The 15,876-nt window shown below is 31.4% G+C and overlaps 2 protein-coding genes across 2 annotated transcripts in view; both read right to left on the bottom strand.

Annotated features, from left to right (window-relative positions):
• LOC137405992 (sodium-coupled monocarboxylate transporter 2-like) overlaps positions 1–11,635 on the bottom strand; it is a 28,045-nt gene extending 16,410 nt beyond the window's left edge. The window contains exons 1-8 of the mRNA XM_068092488.1: positions 11,502–11,635; positions 11,026–11,131; positions 9,313–9,472; positions 5,566–5,631; positions 4,712–4,831; positions 3,773–3,924; positions 2,692–2,844; positions 253–382 (exon numbers count right to left, since the gene is read on the bottom strand). Of these exons, the coding sequence (XP_067948589.1) occupies positions 253–382; positions 2,692–2,844; positions 3,773–3,924; positions 4,712–4,831; positions 5,566–5,631; positions 9,313–9,472; positions 11,026–11,131; positions 11,502–11,595 (981 nt within the window). The 5' untranslated portion in view covers positions 11,596–11,635. The remainder of the gene's footprint in view (positions 1–252; positions 383–2,691; positions 2,845–3,772; positions 3,925–4,711; positions 4,832–5,565; positions 5,632–9,312; positions 9,473–11,025; positions 11,132–11,501) is intronic.
• A 3,629-nt stretch (positions 11,636–15,264) lies between these two features.
• LOC137405936 (sodium-coupled monocarboxylate transporter 1-like) overlaps positions 15,265–15,876 on the bottom strand; it is a 55,702-nt gene continuing 55,090 nt past the window's right edge. The window contains exon 15 of the mRNA XM_068092411.1: positions 15,265–15,456. Within this exon, the coding sequence (XP_067948512.1) occupies positions 15,418–15,456 (39 nt within the window). The 3' untranslated portion in view covers positions 15,265–15,417. The remainder of the gene's footprint in view (positions 15,457–15,876) is intronic.

Here is a 15,876-nt window from a genome sequence, read left to right as displayed (position 1 = left end):
ATGTCTCAATTTTGTTTTCAAAGATCTGTTTTAAAGTGGACGATAAGCAGCTGTACAAATGCACATCTAGCAGGGGCTGAGTATACCAAACCGCTAAAAAGAGATCCCACAAAAAGCTATTGATTAATTGAACTGTGCATTAAAATGTAAAAATTCAATAATTTCAAAGCTTGTAAAATATACATGCAATGATTAGTTTAACATTTACACATTGTGCTATTATACAACTCGCATTCCTGTAATTCTTTGTACCTGATCAACTGCAGTTATGGCACCAGAGGTCAAAGGGTCGCAGTCTCGGAAGTATGAGTAGATGATGATGCCAGCAATACTAGCTAAGCTGATGTTTGTCATAAGTAGAGGTAGGTTTATCCATAAAGCTCTAAAACAACATTTTCCTTCAGTACGCAGCCTGTTAAATATCTCATTCTTCAGACAACAATATAAATTTTTTTGTTTTTTGGTGAAAAGTTTTCCTTCATGCTTTTTTGCCTTTGTTTCATCTTCTCCATCCTATGCTAAACTTCTTTAAAAAAGATTTATATTCTATATTATGAGGACAATCTTATAATGTTCCTAGTTGCCTTATTTTCATATAATGATAGTAACAAATTAAAACTAAACTGATTTGAAGATATCTTGAGGAAGCTGTTACAAATCTTCATGCATATAATAATTTTATAATTTTAATTTAATTGCTTTGATAAACAAAGTACATGTAATGCCAAAGTGTGCTATAACTACTTAGAAAAAAATAAAAAGACACTCAATAACATATAAGTTGCATCTTCAGTTAAGAATGCCAATTAAGGTGTTGAATGTGTTGCGGCATCACTTGGAAATTACTGCTTTATTCACAAGCCAAAAGTGCCTAATGTCAAACTTTTATAAATTAAAACATTTCACTTCCTAAAATAACTTAAATCATGTATTGTAGCAAGTTTCAGTTTTAATTTAATGTTATAAAGGTAACTTGTTCTTCCAGCAAGTTTCAACTTAACAGTTATTTATTGCTACAAACTTACAGCCACTTTTAACTGCTCAAACATACCATTAAGATTACTACTACCATTAAGATCATACTACGCATTGATAAAACTTGATTGTTTGTATTGTGGTAGCATGGTAACTTAACTGATTAAAGTGGTGTATATGCCTGTTGATTATGTAACATGTTTAATTTTACTTTTAGAATGAATTTCAAAAAACTTTTATTTTTGGCAAACTAAAAATGTTTTAAAAGTTGGTCGAGTTGCAGTTTGACCGTGTTCAATTTTGATCACTTGTTTGCAGCTACCAAGTAGAGCAGATTGAGTGCAGTTTTAAATTATTTTATAAAAGAAGCTAGCATTATTTAACAACTCATAAGTATGGAAAACAATTTTGTTCAAGAATAATATCAATGTGTGGCATGCATGGTTCAATGCAATCATGTCAGTCTCGAATAGTTTGCGCCAAAAATCTTTGAGAGCTAACAAAAGGTTATCAGCTAGGCTGCAGACAGCATTGGTTATTTTTACTGTATATAACCGAAACTTATCTCAGACTCATCAGAATTACTACAAGTAGCAGACAATCTTTTGTCAGTTCTGGGTTTTTAAAAGTTTGGCTAGTTAAATATTTTATTTTGTTTGAACTATAGAAACCTTTTGATGATTAAAAAGAACCTTCATTTTTAGATTTTCATTGAATTATGTAAAAATATTGCTAAACATTTGTGTGAGTTAGTTGTGATGATTGATTTAACAATGCTATAGAAGACAAAGGAACATTGCTTAAGAATTATACAGTCAGTTGACCATGGCATGCATGAACTGTAAAATGGCATGACAACAATAATTGGCAAACCCCATAGGGGAGAAAATAAAGCCCAGCAAAATAAATTTTGCTGTTACCGTGGTAACAGCAAAATCAAAACAAATACAAAAATGGGTTATGCATTTGACTTTTTGTTGCTGAGAAAAAAGCTTGTAAAAACTTATAAGCATGAAATATCTCATTTTTGAAAAAAAAACTAAAAGTAAAGTTTATACATTACAAATTTGTTGCCGATGAACATGATAAACAGGTGTTTAGTCAAGCAAAGGAATTTACAGATATCCGGCATCAGCTTTATGCTCAGCAAAGCAAACAAACACAGTTTCACAAATTGTAAAATTAATATAAGTAGTAAATTCACAAAAGCTTTCTATTGCATTGGTTCGCTTTATATTTGCATCTGTAACAATATTGTGGTCAACAAAGCATTGTTACTAACTAGTGGCTTGTTACTTTAGTTTCATTAAGCTGAACTAAATCCATATCATAGTAACTTTATTATATTATATCTGCTGAATAATCTTGTTGAAGTTCTAAAAGCTATGACTTTAATCTTTCTTTCGAATTCTCAGCATTCTGTGTTAGATATTTTCAAAATAAAAACATACACCAAAAACTTACTCTGTGTTTTAAAGACGCATTTTATATGCAACTAGAATATGTAAAAAGTTTTTCTTCAAAGCCGCTGTTCATATTAGCTTTAATAAGCCATGCAAATGCAACTTGCGCAATAAAACAGTTCTAGCAAATTACTTGCCTTCAACTTACATAAGAGTAATTGTTTTTGTTAATTTTATTTTTTTAGTTGACAAAATCAATGACATTCATAGTTGTACATTATAACCTTAGTTTAACACTGCATAATTTGCTTACATTTTTGCCTTTTTCAGTGATGGTAATGTGAGAGAGCGTTGTACTTGCGCTTGGCTGGCTCCATAGGTTCCCATCCAGAACACGCCCTGACCAACTACTAGTGACCAAAAGTTCTGTCGTATGAGAGGGTTAGGGTCAAATGTCAGCTTTGGTCTACATCGCAAGAAGTTCTTTTGAAAACAATTATAGATGAACAAATACCATTTTTTCAGTCATCGTACATTGTTAATTTGTTAGCTAATTATATCGGCTTTGTTATATGGTGCAGCGACCTGAAAATTTCATCAAGCTCAAATCAAAATACTACATGCTGTGCTAATGAGACACCTGAAGTACATCATAAACATCACAATGCAAGAAAAGATCACACAAATGTCGAAATCCTAAAACAGGCCAGTCTATCATTGATGGCTGACATCCTGGTTGAAAAAGGTCTAAGATTGTTTTGCCATGTACACTGAATGTAACTAGACTAGTTTCCACGTCGAGTGTTATACCAAAGCTGGTAGGTGGTAAGCAAAATTATAGGAAGTTAGCTATAAAATTTATCTAAGAAGCTAAACTTAGCTATAAAATTTATCTAAGAAGCTAAACCTAGCTATAAAATTTATCTAAGAAGAGTGTGAAATATATGCAGAATAATGTAAGCCAATGGTAAATGACTGCTTGTAATCGATCTGAGTTGATATCTGCAATCAGGAGTAATCCACCACATTGACAGTTTTAGTCACCTGACAGTGAAAATTAAAAAATTATATTGACAGTTCAATATGCAAAAGATACTTTAATTCATAATAAAAATATGAGCGCTGATGTCATTAATATCCGTAGTATGTTTGTTATTATCTTTCTAAAGGTAAAGTGGTCATTGGCTTGCCAATTATAACAGAAGATATATGAATATGTGAAGCATTAGCTTTATCTCTAATTGTTTGAGTATGTCAAGTAAGAATTTGCAAAAGCAACTTTTTGTTCACCATCATCATCAGACATTTTTAGTGTAGCATTTTATTTGTAATAGAATAGTCAATGCAAAACAAGCGTGGACAAGATTATTTTGTTAAAGTATGCATGAACTTACACAAGCAGATTGAGGCGGCCACTTTCTTCTGCATCTCTCCAAACCTTATCCCACCCAACGGTCAGGAATCCTTTTGTTACAACTGCAATCACTCCCGCTAACATGATAACAGCTTGAACTGTATCTGTCCACATGACAGCTTTCATACCTCCCTGTTCAATAAACCATTCCTTTTAGCAACATACTCACAAGTGCCATATTATTTTGTATTATCAAACGCACAATGGTGAGACAATGGTTCAATTTTAGATGGGCATGTGGGAACCGAGTTTATTTGATATTATCCATCATAGCAAGCATGTGAACCAACAAAAAACAAAAACTGGTTTTTGCCAAGATCTATTTGAATATTTGCAACTGCCGCCATCAATGAGTTTTTCAAATAATAATTGGTTATTAATTGATGTAGTTTGCAACAACATGTATTTTAGACTTCACAAAATTTTACATCATTGTTTAAATGCATGCTGTCTTTAGTGAATTGAATTGATGTATATTCATGCATAAATCCATTAAGTTTTACGGTATTAAATTTTGCTGCAACATGTATACATACATACCGACAAGGCTGTCAGAAAAAGCTATACTAAAGAAGAACATACATATGTATACGTATAGTATGCATATAGTACATGTACTATATGTATACAAATAGTATGTTTTCTATACATATGTTTAGAAAACATACATTAAAAGTTATTCTTATCACAGATTCTGTTCAAGATGTCAACAAAGAAAAATTATTACTTAACAAGCAAAATAAAAGCATTTTAAAAATGGTGACTGCCGCAAAAAGTTTTGAAAAGTTTCATTTACTTGATATTTGACCATTTAAAGTTGTCTGCTTTTGTTAATGTTAGCACTCACAACTATAGTTTTTTAAAGCTTTTGATACCAGAAAGCACCATCAAAGCATATGTTATAGTAAATTAAACTTACTATAGCAGTGTAGAAGATGCAGACAGTAGCAACACTGATTGTAGAGATCCAAACATTAATTCCAGTTACAGCGCTCAGAGCCAGGCTCGGGGCATACAATACGACAGACATATATAAAGTCTACAAAAATGTGTTTAGGTCATTGATAACAAGCCTAAATATCGATAACTTAGCCATTACTCACCATCAACACTGAGGCTTAAAATCTTCTGAACTTAGATTTCAAAAACTAAATGTTTTAAAGGTATCAGCTAAACAGATAGTCAAACATATTTGCAGAAGTAAATGGTTGGGTTTTAGCTTTTATGCCCTACATACATATCATAAGAATAACTCATTAAAATTTTAGCAAAAGCCTTACCATTGAGATTAATTGGGGTAGCCATTATGGATCATCATGCATATTATAAGTTTGTAACTTTGCTATTATTGCTATAAAAAATAAGTTAATACTAAAGTATGTTATAGCCAATGTATTGGAGAATGACAAGATACTCAACAACACATGAAGTTGCACATCCACTTGGAGCTTCAAGTTAAAAGCTTTGCTTAAGGTGTTGAATGAGTTGCATCATTATTTGGAAAGTAATTTTTTCATCTTACCAATTCTAAAGTACTCTAATGTCAAATCTTTTTCAGGTATCAAAACCTTTGCTGTGTAAATAAGTATAGATGTTTTCAAAAACTCAAAAGTAATCTGTAAAATGGGTTTTAAACTAGAGATACGTGCAGAACTGTTACTGTTAGAATTTCTAAAACAGAACTTCTTTAATAAGAGTGAAACATAGTAAATCATATCTGATGAAGCATTAATAAAGTTGACCAGAGCATTGTATGCTAGTTATTCTACTTACCATCTGAATAAGGTAGCTGCAGACGCATATAATCCTAGTGATTCTGTTGAATCTCATCTCTAAATACTATAAATAAAATGATTCAGCTGTTACATATAATATTTGTTTTTCTCGCTTCATAGTATACCGATTGCTGTGAACATCTCAAACAACCGTTATCAGGAGGTTTACATAAGTATTAGCACTATAACACTCTGGACTCCTTCGCATTCTTTTCTGTCTGAAAGAACTAGTTTATTATATGCTAAACTTAATAAAGGCTAGGGTTCAGTTTCTTTATTACATGTAACTGACTATGTACACTGCTTGTTTTGGTTTATTAAGTTTCGCACAGAAAATCAGTCAGTACCAACATAAACAACATTTTTGCCATTCTGGTACAATTTTATTTTTAGACCTCTTTAGATTTATAAAGAGCGTGTTTATATTTGCAGCATTGTTACAAAGTGGTGATGCATGGTCTATAGTATAACACACTTCACGTGACTCAAGTTGGCTGCAAAATTATAGTGCCGTCTAGTAAATTTGTGTTGATGAATACCGAATTCTCAATAAAAGATTCATTAATAAGAAAATTCTGATGAACGAAATTCATCTCTTTGCACACATATCTACATATACATATTATACATACTAAATGTTTGAGCTAATTCTATTATACAGACAAACACTAATTGTTGAAAAGCATGCAGGTCTTTTTTCTCCATTCCTTTCTATCCTTAAAAATGAATGTCTCCTGCTAATAACTTTTGCTGATTATCACAACATGAGTGATGGCCTTTTTGTTTCCTAACTAAATTACCTCACAAGTTTGAAACTTTGCTGCGCCAATTTAAATTGTACTGAAAGCAATTATTAGTTGCACTCGCAGTTGTTCTATGTGAGTAGGTGGCTATGTGGCTATGTGAGTATAACAAGAGCCCTAACTACGATTTCTTTTGTTGGGCAATGCTACTTGTACAGTGACTTGTTATAGAAATGACTCCTTCATAATTGATGCCAAGTATACAGTGTTTTTGTTACAGTTTTTAAGTATTTTCGTTTCAAAGTAAGGGCCCAAGTTCAGCACAATTTAGATCAACAAAGATGGTCACCCAAAGGTATCAGCTTTTATTTGAAGTTGTTGAACAGTCGCGTCTGATCTGATTCTAATTTACTGATTTGAAAGACTAACAAAAAAGGAGACCGAGTTGTGTTTAACTGTGTATTGACCCAACTCAATTTTGTGAACATCTGCAGTGATTAAATTTTTGACTTCATTACATAGATTATACTTATTTTTGGAGCACTCAAAATATCATTAAATTTCATTGTTTAATTGCTATATTTGATGATAGGTTTTAAAATATGAGCACTTCACTACACAGTTATCAGCAGTTAATAATTTGGCACTTTTTGAGATGTACCAATAGCCTATAAATAGTCTTAAACTGAGACCCAGCTAACGACAGATACTATATTATCAATAGAAAATAGGTAAAGCTGGCACAAACCAAACTTTTTTTAATATACAATGTTTTGTTGTGATTCGAAGAGAGCAATAAAGTATTTTAAATAATTGCAGAGTTTTTAACCTTGCTTAGCAATCAAGATGACCTTTGCAATAAACTATAATTAAATTACCACTGAAGTTTTTTGTCAATTTTTATATATCATAATATACAACAACATTTTAAGGAATAGAAACTGGGCAACTCAAAACATGAATATTTTCTGATTGAAGAAATATGCAATTCTTCAAAAGGTTTTCTGGTCAGGTCATAATATACTATACGAAGTTAGTTTCCCCTCAAGTGATGTCTGTTTGAGAAAGAATAATAAACAAACTCAATGGCCTGAGCAAACAACATCTGTTTATTTGCAACAATTGATTAAAATATTTTATAAGCAATGAGCTGTGGACTTGAGATCATAGTTCAAAACCTTATGATTGGAAAGGAAGAATTTTTTTGAGTCTTGTCTTATCTAATAGAGATGTGTTGTGAACTACAACTATATGACTGCTAAGACTTGGTTTGAAGTATGATCTACTTTCATTAACAGAAGTAATATGCTTAGGACAGGGATCATAGCATCTCCTACCTCACATTAAATTTAGATTAAGAAAGGGAAAATATTTTCAACCAGTTAGATTTTAGTGTCGGACATATGTTGATGCTTCTCCCTTTCATGTGATGGTTACACACGGTACACTAGAGCAAGAATAACTATAAATGTTGATGCTATCTTGATTACAGCATTTGGGTCATTTACATGAGACGGAGAGAATTCTCCCCTTTGCTTATCTGAACATGAACAGAACTCTAGTAGAAAGATCCAATGATCTGTAAAACCTACGAAACATTGAGAATTCCTACTGAACATTAGGACTTCAATACTGATGAACTTATGTAAACAATATTCAATTTTATAATATTATTCCATCAAGCAATTATTGTTTTAGTAACATAACATAATGCTATGCTAATAACTTTAACATGAGAAGTTCATAGAAAGATGATTTTTGTTAAGTGTTCATTTACATGTATGACACATAAATAGCTATGAAGACGCAATATAGAAATTGCTCATATCTTTCAACACAAGCAGCAGTTTCCATAAATAAAACTAAAATTTTAACGTCGAAAAAAAATGATTTAAGGTGTATTCACCTCTATAAAATCTGTTTTCTGTTGTAAATCTCTCTGCCGAACTTGATCAATTTAAAAAAGTTTAAATTTTTTTTTTGATAATTTTCTAGTGTTTGAGAATGAATAATTTACATCAGTGCTTTAAAACAGTGCAACTATAATTTATATCAGTCAAAAATCAACAATATATTATACATTTTCTAGCGTTATACATAGCGTGATATCTTGTCTTTTTCTATATAAAAGTAAGTTTTGTGACATATACATATGTTTACAAATGCGTAAAAATGCTTAAAAATATGTTGCAACAACAATTTTAAACTTAAATAATAATGTCGATGGCGACAGTATCTTTTGCAGGCTAATTAGTCTTTGCTAGATGCTGAAACAATCATTAAAAAAGCAAAACTAGTTGAAGACCACCATCATTTATACTAACTTCCGTATACTCCTCACCTCATAGCATCCATAACACAGACATATCCCTATTCTTGATGAGATATTATAATTGATTGCACATTTATGATTGCCTTTTTGTTTACTTGAAATTTACTTTTTTTCCGTAAATTTTAGTTAGAAATGGCCAATGTCATAAATTTTTCCTCAGTTTCTCTACCACATACAAAACTTGATTCACATGTTTACAAAGATATTATATTAAATGTGATATTTTATATCAAATGTAAATTTGAAAGTTGTGTCAACTGACGCTTCATTATTTTTGCGGAAAAGTGTGAGTTTTTTAGCCGAATAAGAAGAAATTAGTTATATTATTATCATTGAAAACTGTTAAAAGTTACAGCTAATTAAAAGTGCCAAGCGGAATAAACATATGTCATCAGTTATAGAATAGTATTGAAAAATATTGCTTATTTTGTCTAAAATAATGTTCATTTTCATAGGACCAGTAACCAGTTTCATGTGACCAATTAAAAGTTAAAACTTTCATTGGTACTATTATATATTATTCATTATATTCATTGGTATTATATAATACATTTTAGTACTTTGTGGTATGTTGAAGTTTACCAACCATCACCAAGTTTACTTCTACTGCAATTTGTAAGAGAGATGGTTAAAATGAGGAAGGCCTAAAGTATATTTACCCTCCACTCACCTCATATATACTGGTCAACTTTAGATTGTAAAAAACAGGTATGTAAAGATGGCCTGCAAAGAACATTGCTGGAATGAATCCGAGAGCGGCGTAGATAAACATCAGGCCATAGGTATAGGTATCTGACGGAATTCCTAATGTTGAAATAGCTGACATAAAACTAAAATGAAAAAATACTAGAAATAAATCATGTCAGTTAAAATAGCTTATGTGTATGAGCAGCTTCTTGCATGCATTCCTAAGAATATAACAGTGGAAACTAAAAAAAAATTGTTTCAGATAAAGCACAGAGGTTATGTATATGTCTTTGCTAGCATTCCTATATTACTGTCTTTATTTTCCAAAATCTAATCTCCACTTGCGTTTAAATTTTGTTAAACTAACATTTTACTTGTATTTAATTTTATATTAAAGGAGACAATTTAGCTGAAACGGTTTGCAGAAAGAAGTAAACTTAAAGAAAAGGCTTATATATTATTGATGCCTTTCTGAAGCCTGTTTTGTCAGGAGTAAATGTTACTTCATCATTGTTAGTCAGCTGCTGCCTGCTCAACGTATTCTAGAGAGACAGATGTGTTATTTGACTTCCACTAAAGGTGCTTAAGGAAGCCAATAAAATATATGAGTGATTTCAACGCTATCAAATAGCAATTTAAAAATTATGGTTGACCGCACACTGTCAAGCTCTTAGACTATCACTTTTTTCACTAATCAGTTGGCCAATACAGGTCTAACAGTTTCAGATATGTGTACTCTTTACAGCCTATCTGCTTTAGTTGTTTTATTTTGATTCTCATTCATAATTAATGGTTGCATTTGAAGTTCGGTTGCATAAGTCGTTCAAAAGAGATGAAATTGTTTTAGCACGCTGTTTCAACTTAATGCACCATAACATGTTTCCGGTAATTTTGGCTTCAGACACCGGGTAGGCACTGCAGTGATGTATAAAACTAGGGTAGCTTTCTAAAGATTTGTAGTATTGTAGCTTTTTACCGTCAGATTCTGCATGAGGGTAGCTGCCAGCCCATTTGATGCTGAATAGGATGAGTAGTACTATTGTTTTTTTCACTGAACTTAGAAGTCTTATCAGACATTACCAGATCTTATGTAATAATGAAATTTTCAGCTACATCAACTCTTTAAATAAAAATATATTCTCAAAAATGCTACAAGATTGTCATATAATATATTAACATAAATTTAATAAAGGATCAAGCATTTAATATAAGAAGTTATTAAAAAAGATATATATATATGCATATTCTATTAAATTATCATTATTGTTTAAGCCTGCATAATAGATCTATTGTAAGTAAAGCATCTAAAATAGATAATACAGCAAGGGAGACAAGTCCAAATATTAAAAGATGACCATTACAGCTTTCTTTAGTATAGTTATGGCTAAAGCACTAAAACATCAGTTAAAAGTAGAGTAGATTGTTTGGACAAGCTGAATAGCTACAGCTCAATCAAAAACAGTGTCATGATGATCTAGCTCAGGTCACATTATAAGAGGCTAAACTTACATTATACATGGCTAAACTGGTTTATTTGGTTGTTTGCAAAATTGCAAAAGGAACTTTTAATGCAAATAGGAAAAAAAAGTCCTATGTTGAAAAAGCAAAAACGATGAAACTAATTTTATATGTCAAGTACTACTTATATGAATAAAATACAGCACCTTAGGAATGGAGTAAATACTATTTTACTAACCTTGCAAACAGACTCATGGACACTGGCCATACTGACATATTCCCATCAGCTAAAAGAAACTCTTTTGTTGTTTTTTGTTTGTTTCCTGAGCAAGCAAAATAAACTCCTACAACAAACAAGAATTTTATTATATTTTTTGCATTCTTTAAATTAGAACTCATTACGGTGTGAAACAAACAGATAAACCCTGGTGCATAACTTTCTGGGAAGTAGAACAGTCAGTAATGTTTTACATCCCAATTGAGATATTAAAGAAAATTGGTTGCTTTTAATAGCATATTGTTAAAAAACTATCTCCTCATTTTAAGGAGATATTTTTTGCTCATATTTTTATGCATTTCATATTGTTCACATATTGACTCTACATTCAATATATAGCATACTTTTAATTTTTGTTGTGCATTATTGTAAAAATGGAAAGCAACTAAGTACAATTCACTAAAACATAAATTTAAGAAAACTAATTCAGAACTTACCAATCGCAGCTGATGTTATTAGTGCAGCAGAGAATACAATGTAATCAACAACACCAAATGTGTTCGCAATGTTAGTGATTTGGTTTTCAGCCATGCTCTACCAGTCTTTGTAACCTATTCTTCAGAGCAGCCAGTGTCGTGTGTTCGTCATTTGATAAATCATCATGTTTATAATGCTGCTTGAACTGCTGGTTTTCCTGTCCAATCAAAATTCATTTTTTGTCATAAATATTTACTGACCAGGCACCAAAGCATTCCAGTTGGGTTGTTTGCTGCGGCTAGAAGCAAATTGATCTGGAGCTATTTGAAGAGAAAAAACAATTATTGCAGCTTATAGAAATTCCATTTTTGAGGCATAGCAAATATTTTGTAAACAGGAAGACAGTTCTGATGAATTACTTTAAATTTTGTGATGTTTCATCTTATTAAATTATAATTAATTAAAAATTAATTAATTAGAATTGAATTAGAAAAAAATTATAAGGAAAACAATGTAATAGGTGACTTCATCATTAAAAATACGATTTGATAAGTATTGCCTTTATTATAGATGAGATTAATACAATATCAATATTTGTAATTATACAGTTGGTGTTATGTTAAGTACTGACTGAGGTGTTTTAACCAAATTTTACTATAATGAGAGCCGCATCTGTTCATCTGTGTAGCTTGTGTAAAATTTGTGTAAAAAGATTGCTTTGGACAGGATTTTAATTTTCACATTTAGCCTGGTAGACCACTACTCTACCAACTGCATCAGTTGACAGCCAGTTGCCATAGGTCAAAATAACTGTGCATTCAGTTATTAGATCTGATGATCTCTCATGGTGCACCATACTGCTAGGGTACTGAGTTGTGTATGAAATTTAGTATGAATAGTTGGCTGCATAGCAAACATACCGCTTTTATGTGAGTTCAATATAGTGTATATTAACAAAAACTAAGTAGTTTCGCATCAGAAAATAGGCTGCATTCTAAACGCTCTTTTGTGTTATACTGTGTACAGCACCGAAAAAGAAAGATAGAAAGTGTAAATATGTTTAAAATTAATCCTAAATTTTTGGAAGTTGTTGGTACTTGTAACTTATTGATTTTACTGTTTAAAGAGTTTCCTCCACATGGTTGGAAGTTATCATTGCAAGCTGCAGGTCTACTTGTGTTCAGTGAAACTCACTGTTCTAACCTAACATTTGTCTGTAGTACTTGCAGTTGTATTCAATTGGTTGCTAGATCACTCAAATGAAGACCTCTTCAAGAGTTGTCAGTCCTTCTTTGGGCTAATCTGGACTTTTTAAAGTGTTATATAGATTTTATATATATACATGTATGTATATATATACTAGCTGTACAACCCGACATTGTCCAAATAATAAAAACACTTTAGAAAAAAAATTGATTTATATATAACATATAACAACATTTGCCATTCTAACTTTCAAACTACATATGAAAAAAGTGTTTTGCGTAATTGAAACAAATTGAGAGAAAATAAAAACAGCTGGAAAGGTCTTCAAGCTTTGTCAAACAGCTTTTAAACTTCATATTATGAAGAAAGTGTTTCGCGGTCAAATAGATTTTTAAAAAAGGCTATTAAAGGGTCTAAATGTAAACGTGAAACAATTAGCAAGTAATAGCTAAATTAAATCTGTTTTGCTACAATTACAATCAAAGATAATTTGTTATTGATACAATTAATACAAACTGAGAACGCAAAATAAAATTTTGAATATGTTGAATTAATAATAACAATTCTTGCATAAAAGTGTGTGTATAAAAAAGTTTCTGTTCCACTAGAAACTATCCATCAAAACTTTGAATATGACAATACTGGTACCTTTCGGTACAAATGTGAAAATGAGATATCGGACTCTCTTTGTCTGATCGGATGGTTAGAGAATATAAAAGCCAGTCCTACTCGAGATAGTACCCGTGTAATAATAGGTCCTCGTGAAAAGTATTGACCTTCACTGCAAATTAGCAATTGAACCTTACGAAAAGCCGGAAATTGAAGTTCACGAAAACTCAAAAAGCATCGTTTTTCATAGAGCTAATGAAATTTAATCGGCAAGTTTCAATTTTGAGAGAATCTATTGTTGACATCGTTTTGCCAAAAACAAATTGGCCCTAATACAGCGAGAACAAAAGTTTCATAGAGTTAAAAGAGTTTATAGAGTTTAAATTATTACATCATTCAGGTTTGAAAACAGAAAAAGGTATATATGTTATGTAGTAAGAGCAAGTAACTGTAAATTTTGTAATTCCGTGGTCTTGTGGTTAAAACGCTGGATTATCATACTGGATTCGCAATCTTCGTTAGTTCATGTCCAGCAAAATGCAAAATTTCAACTCCAAAATTTTAAGAGCTATAACTAGACATACAAGCGACAAACTGTGAAAAATACTTATATATAAATATATAGCATATTTACCATGTACATGCAGAAGTGAATAAATAGATTTGCATCGCTGAACACTGTTTTGTGTTATCCTCTATTAATCATATAAAAATAGAGATAGTAAAAGCAAATATATTTAAAATGTTTCCAAAATCCTCATAAGTTGTTGGAACTTGCAACGCATTACTTCTACCTTTTGAAGAGTTGTTTGCACTTGCTAAAAAGTTATATCTACTCGTGTTCAGTAGGATTGACCTTACTAACCCAACACATGTCAGTAGTGTTTAGAGCGATATTTAATTGGTTGTTAGATCACTATGACGATTTAAGACTTCTTCAAGAGTTATCAGTTCTCACCTTTTTCTATTTTGCACTTTTTAAAGTGTTCCCGGACTTCTTCATAAATAGTCTGCAGGTGATTTAGGTTTTTGTCCTTGCTTAGCATTAAACTGTTTAATAAATGGAAAGCCTTGTTCAAGACTTTTATCCAGTCCTGACATAGCCCTCTGTAGTTTTAAAGAGATTGATGCTTTTGTCAAAATGTTTTTGCACTCACTCCAGTGTTGTCTACACTTTTTAAATGATTATTTGGTTTTTTCACAAAAATCTCCCAAAGAGTTGTCTGCTACTGTTAAGTTTTTAGCCATATTTACGTAAGAATGATTAGCTTTTGTTTATTCACTTGTTCATTCACCAGGTTGGGGCGGCATGCATTAGAAGCCACATCTTATTTGAGACTTGAAAAGAAACCATTAATCACTTTTACTTAGAAAGAAGATTTAGAATGGAGTCTAGCTAAAGAGCCCACCTCTGCTAGCTCGCATAGTATACCGTCATAACAATTTAAAACAAACACAAATCCAAATATTCAAAAGACAGCTTGTTTTATGTTACAATGAGCTGCATTGTAAAAAGGGCAGCTTTAAGTAATAACTATTAAATTTACTAAAGTCCAAGTTTGGAAAGCTGCGATCAGAAAAGCTATGAAGCTATGTCACTATCCTCTTAATGAGCTTGTTTAGTGAGCAAGTAGGTAAAGTCTTAGCCTTGACTCGGAAGGTTCTAGCAAAAAAATAATTATGCTGGCATCTTTATGCTAAACTACAGTAATTATGACATTAAAGACAATAACCTACATTTATAGTAGTTTAATTATATGTATATCATCGAGCTTTAAGCTGAGGCTGTGTTGCTTAACCACTTTCTTTCAAACTAAACTGAGGGATGTAGCGCACCTCCACCCCGTTTGACTATTTGTTTATGAAATAACTATCAACGCATAAGGACAATAAGGCGTGATAGATTACAATTGTTTCTTTGATATTTGTACATAATGAGAACATTTATTATGTTATAATATATTACAGTACCTGTAAATAGAATATATATTTTATTTATGAATAAAAACTTAATGCTAAAAGTTCATAGTTATAATTCATGAAATGATTCATGGATTGTCCTTCAATTCCAAAACATGTGATAAGCTCAGATTGTCATAAACATTGTAACTAAGTCTCTTCTTACAACGAGTCTTCCACAGCTTCTTCCTTCTTCAAATCCTGGTAAAAATAAAAAAGTAAGAGCTTGCTAAACTTTGGATAATGTTTTCATTTTCGTGTTCATTACCTAAAACCTGGTTCACTTTCATCTTGCAAACAAAACAAATCTACTTTTGGTAAAATAAAGGAAGCAATGTAGTGCTTCTCCAGACTTTTGTTGTGAATATCTTATTTACTATTTACGGATAAACCAATTTAGAGTTTTTAGCAATAAGAACTGTGCAAATTCATGTTGCTGTGGTTAATATTTTTTAGCAGTATTTATTTTTTATAGTAAATTACTCCAAATATAAGAATTTGTTTGCACAAACTTTTGAACGTGTTCTTTTCTAAATTTAGCTTCTACAAATATCCTTGTTTCTTATTCACTGTAAATAGCTGCGAATTTAGTGCATATATGTACCTAAAGAAAAGTTTTGC

The sequence above is a fragment of the Watersipora subatra genome, chromosome 10, assembly GCF_963576615.1.
Source record: "Watersipora subatra chromosome 10, tzWatSuba1.1, whole genome shotgun sequence".
Classification (NCBI taxonomy): Eukaryota; Metazoa; Bryozoa; class Gymnolaemata; order Cheilostomatida; family Watersiporidae; genus Watersipora; species Watersipora subatra.
Note: the sequence above shows the minus strand (reverse complement) of the source record. Positions and strands in the feature narration are given on the sequence as shown.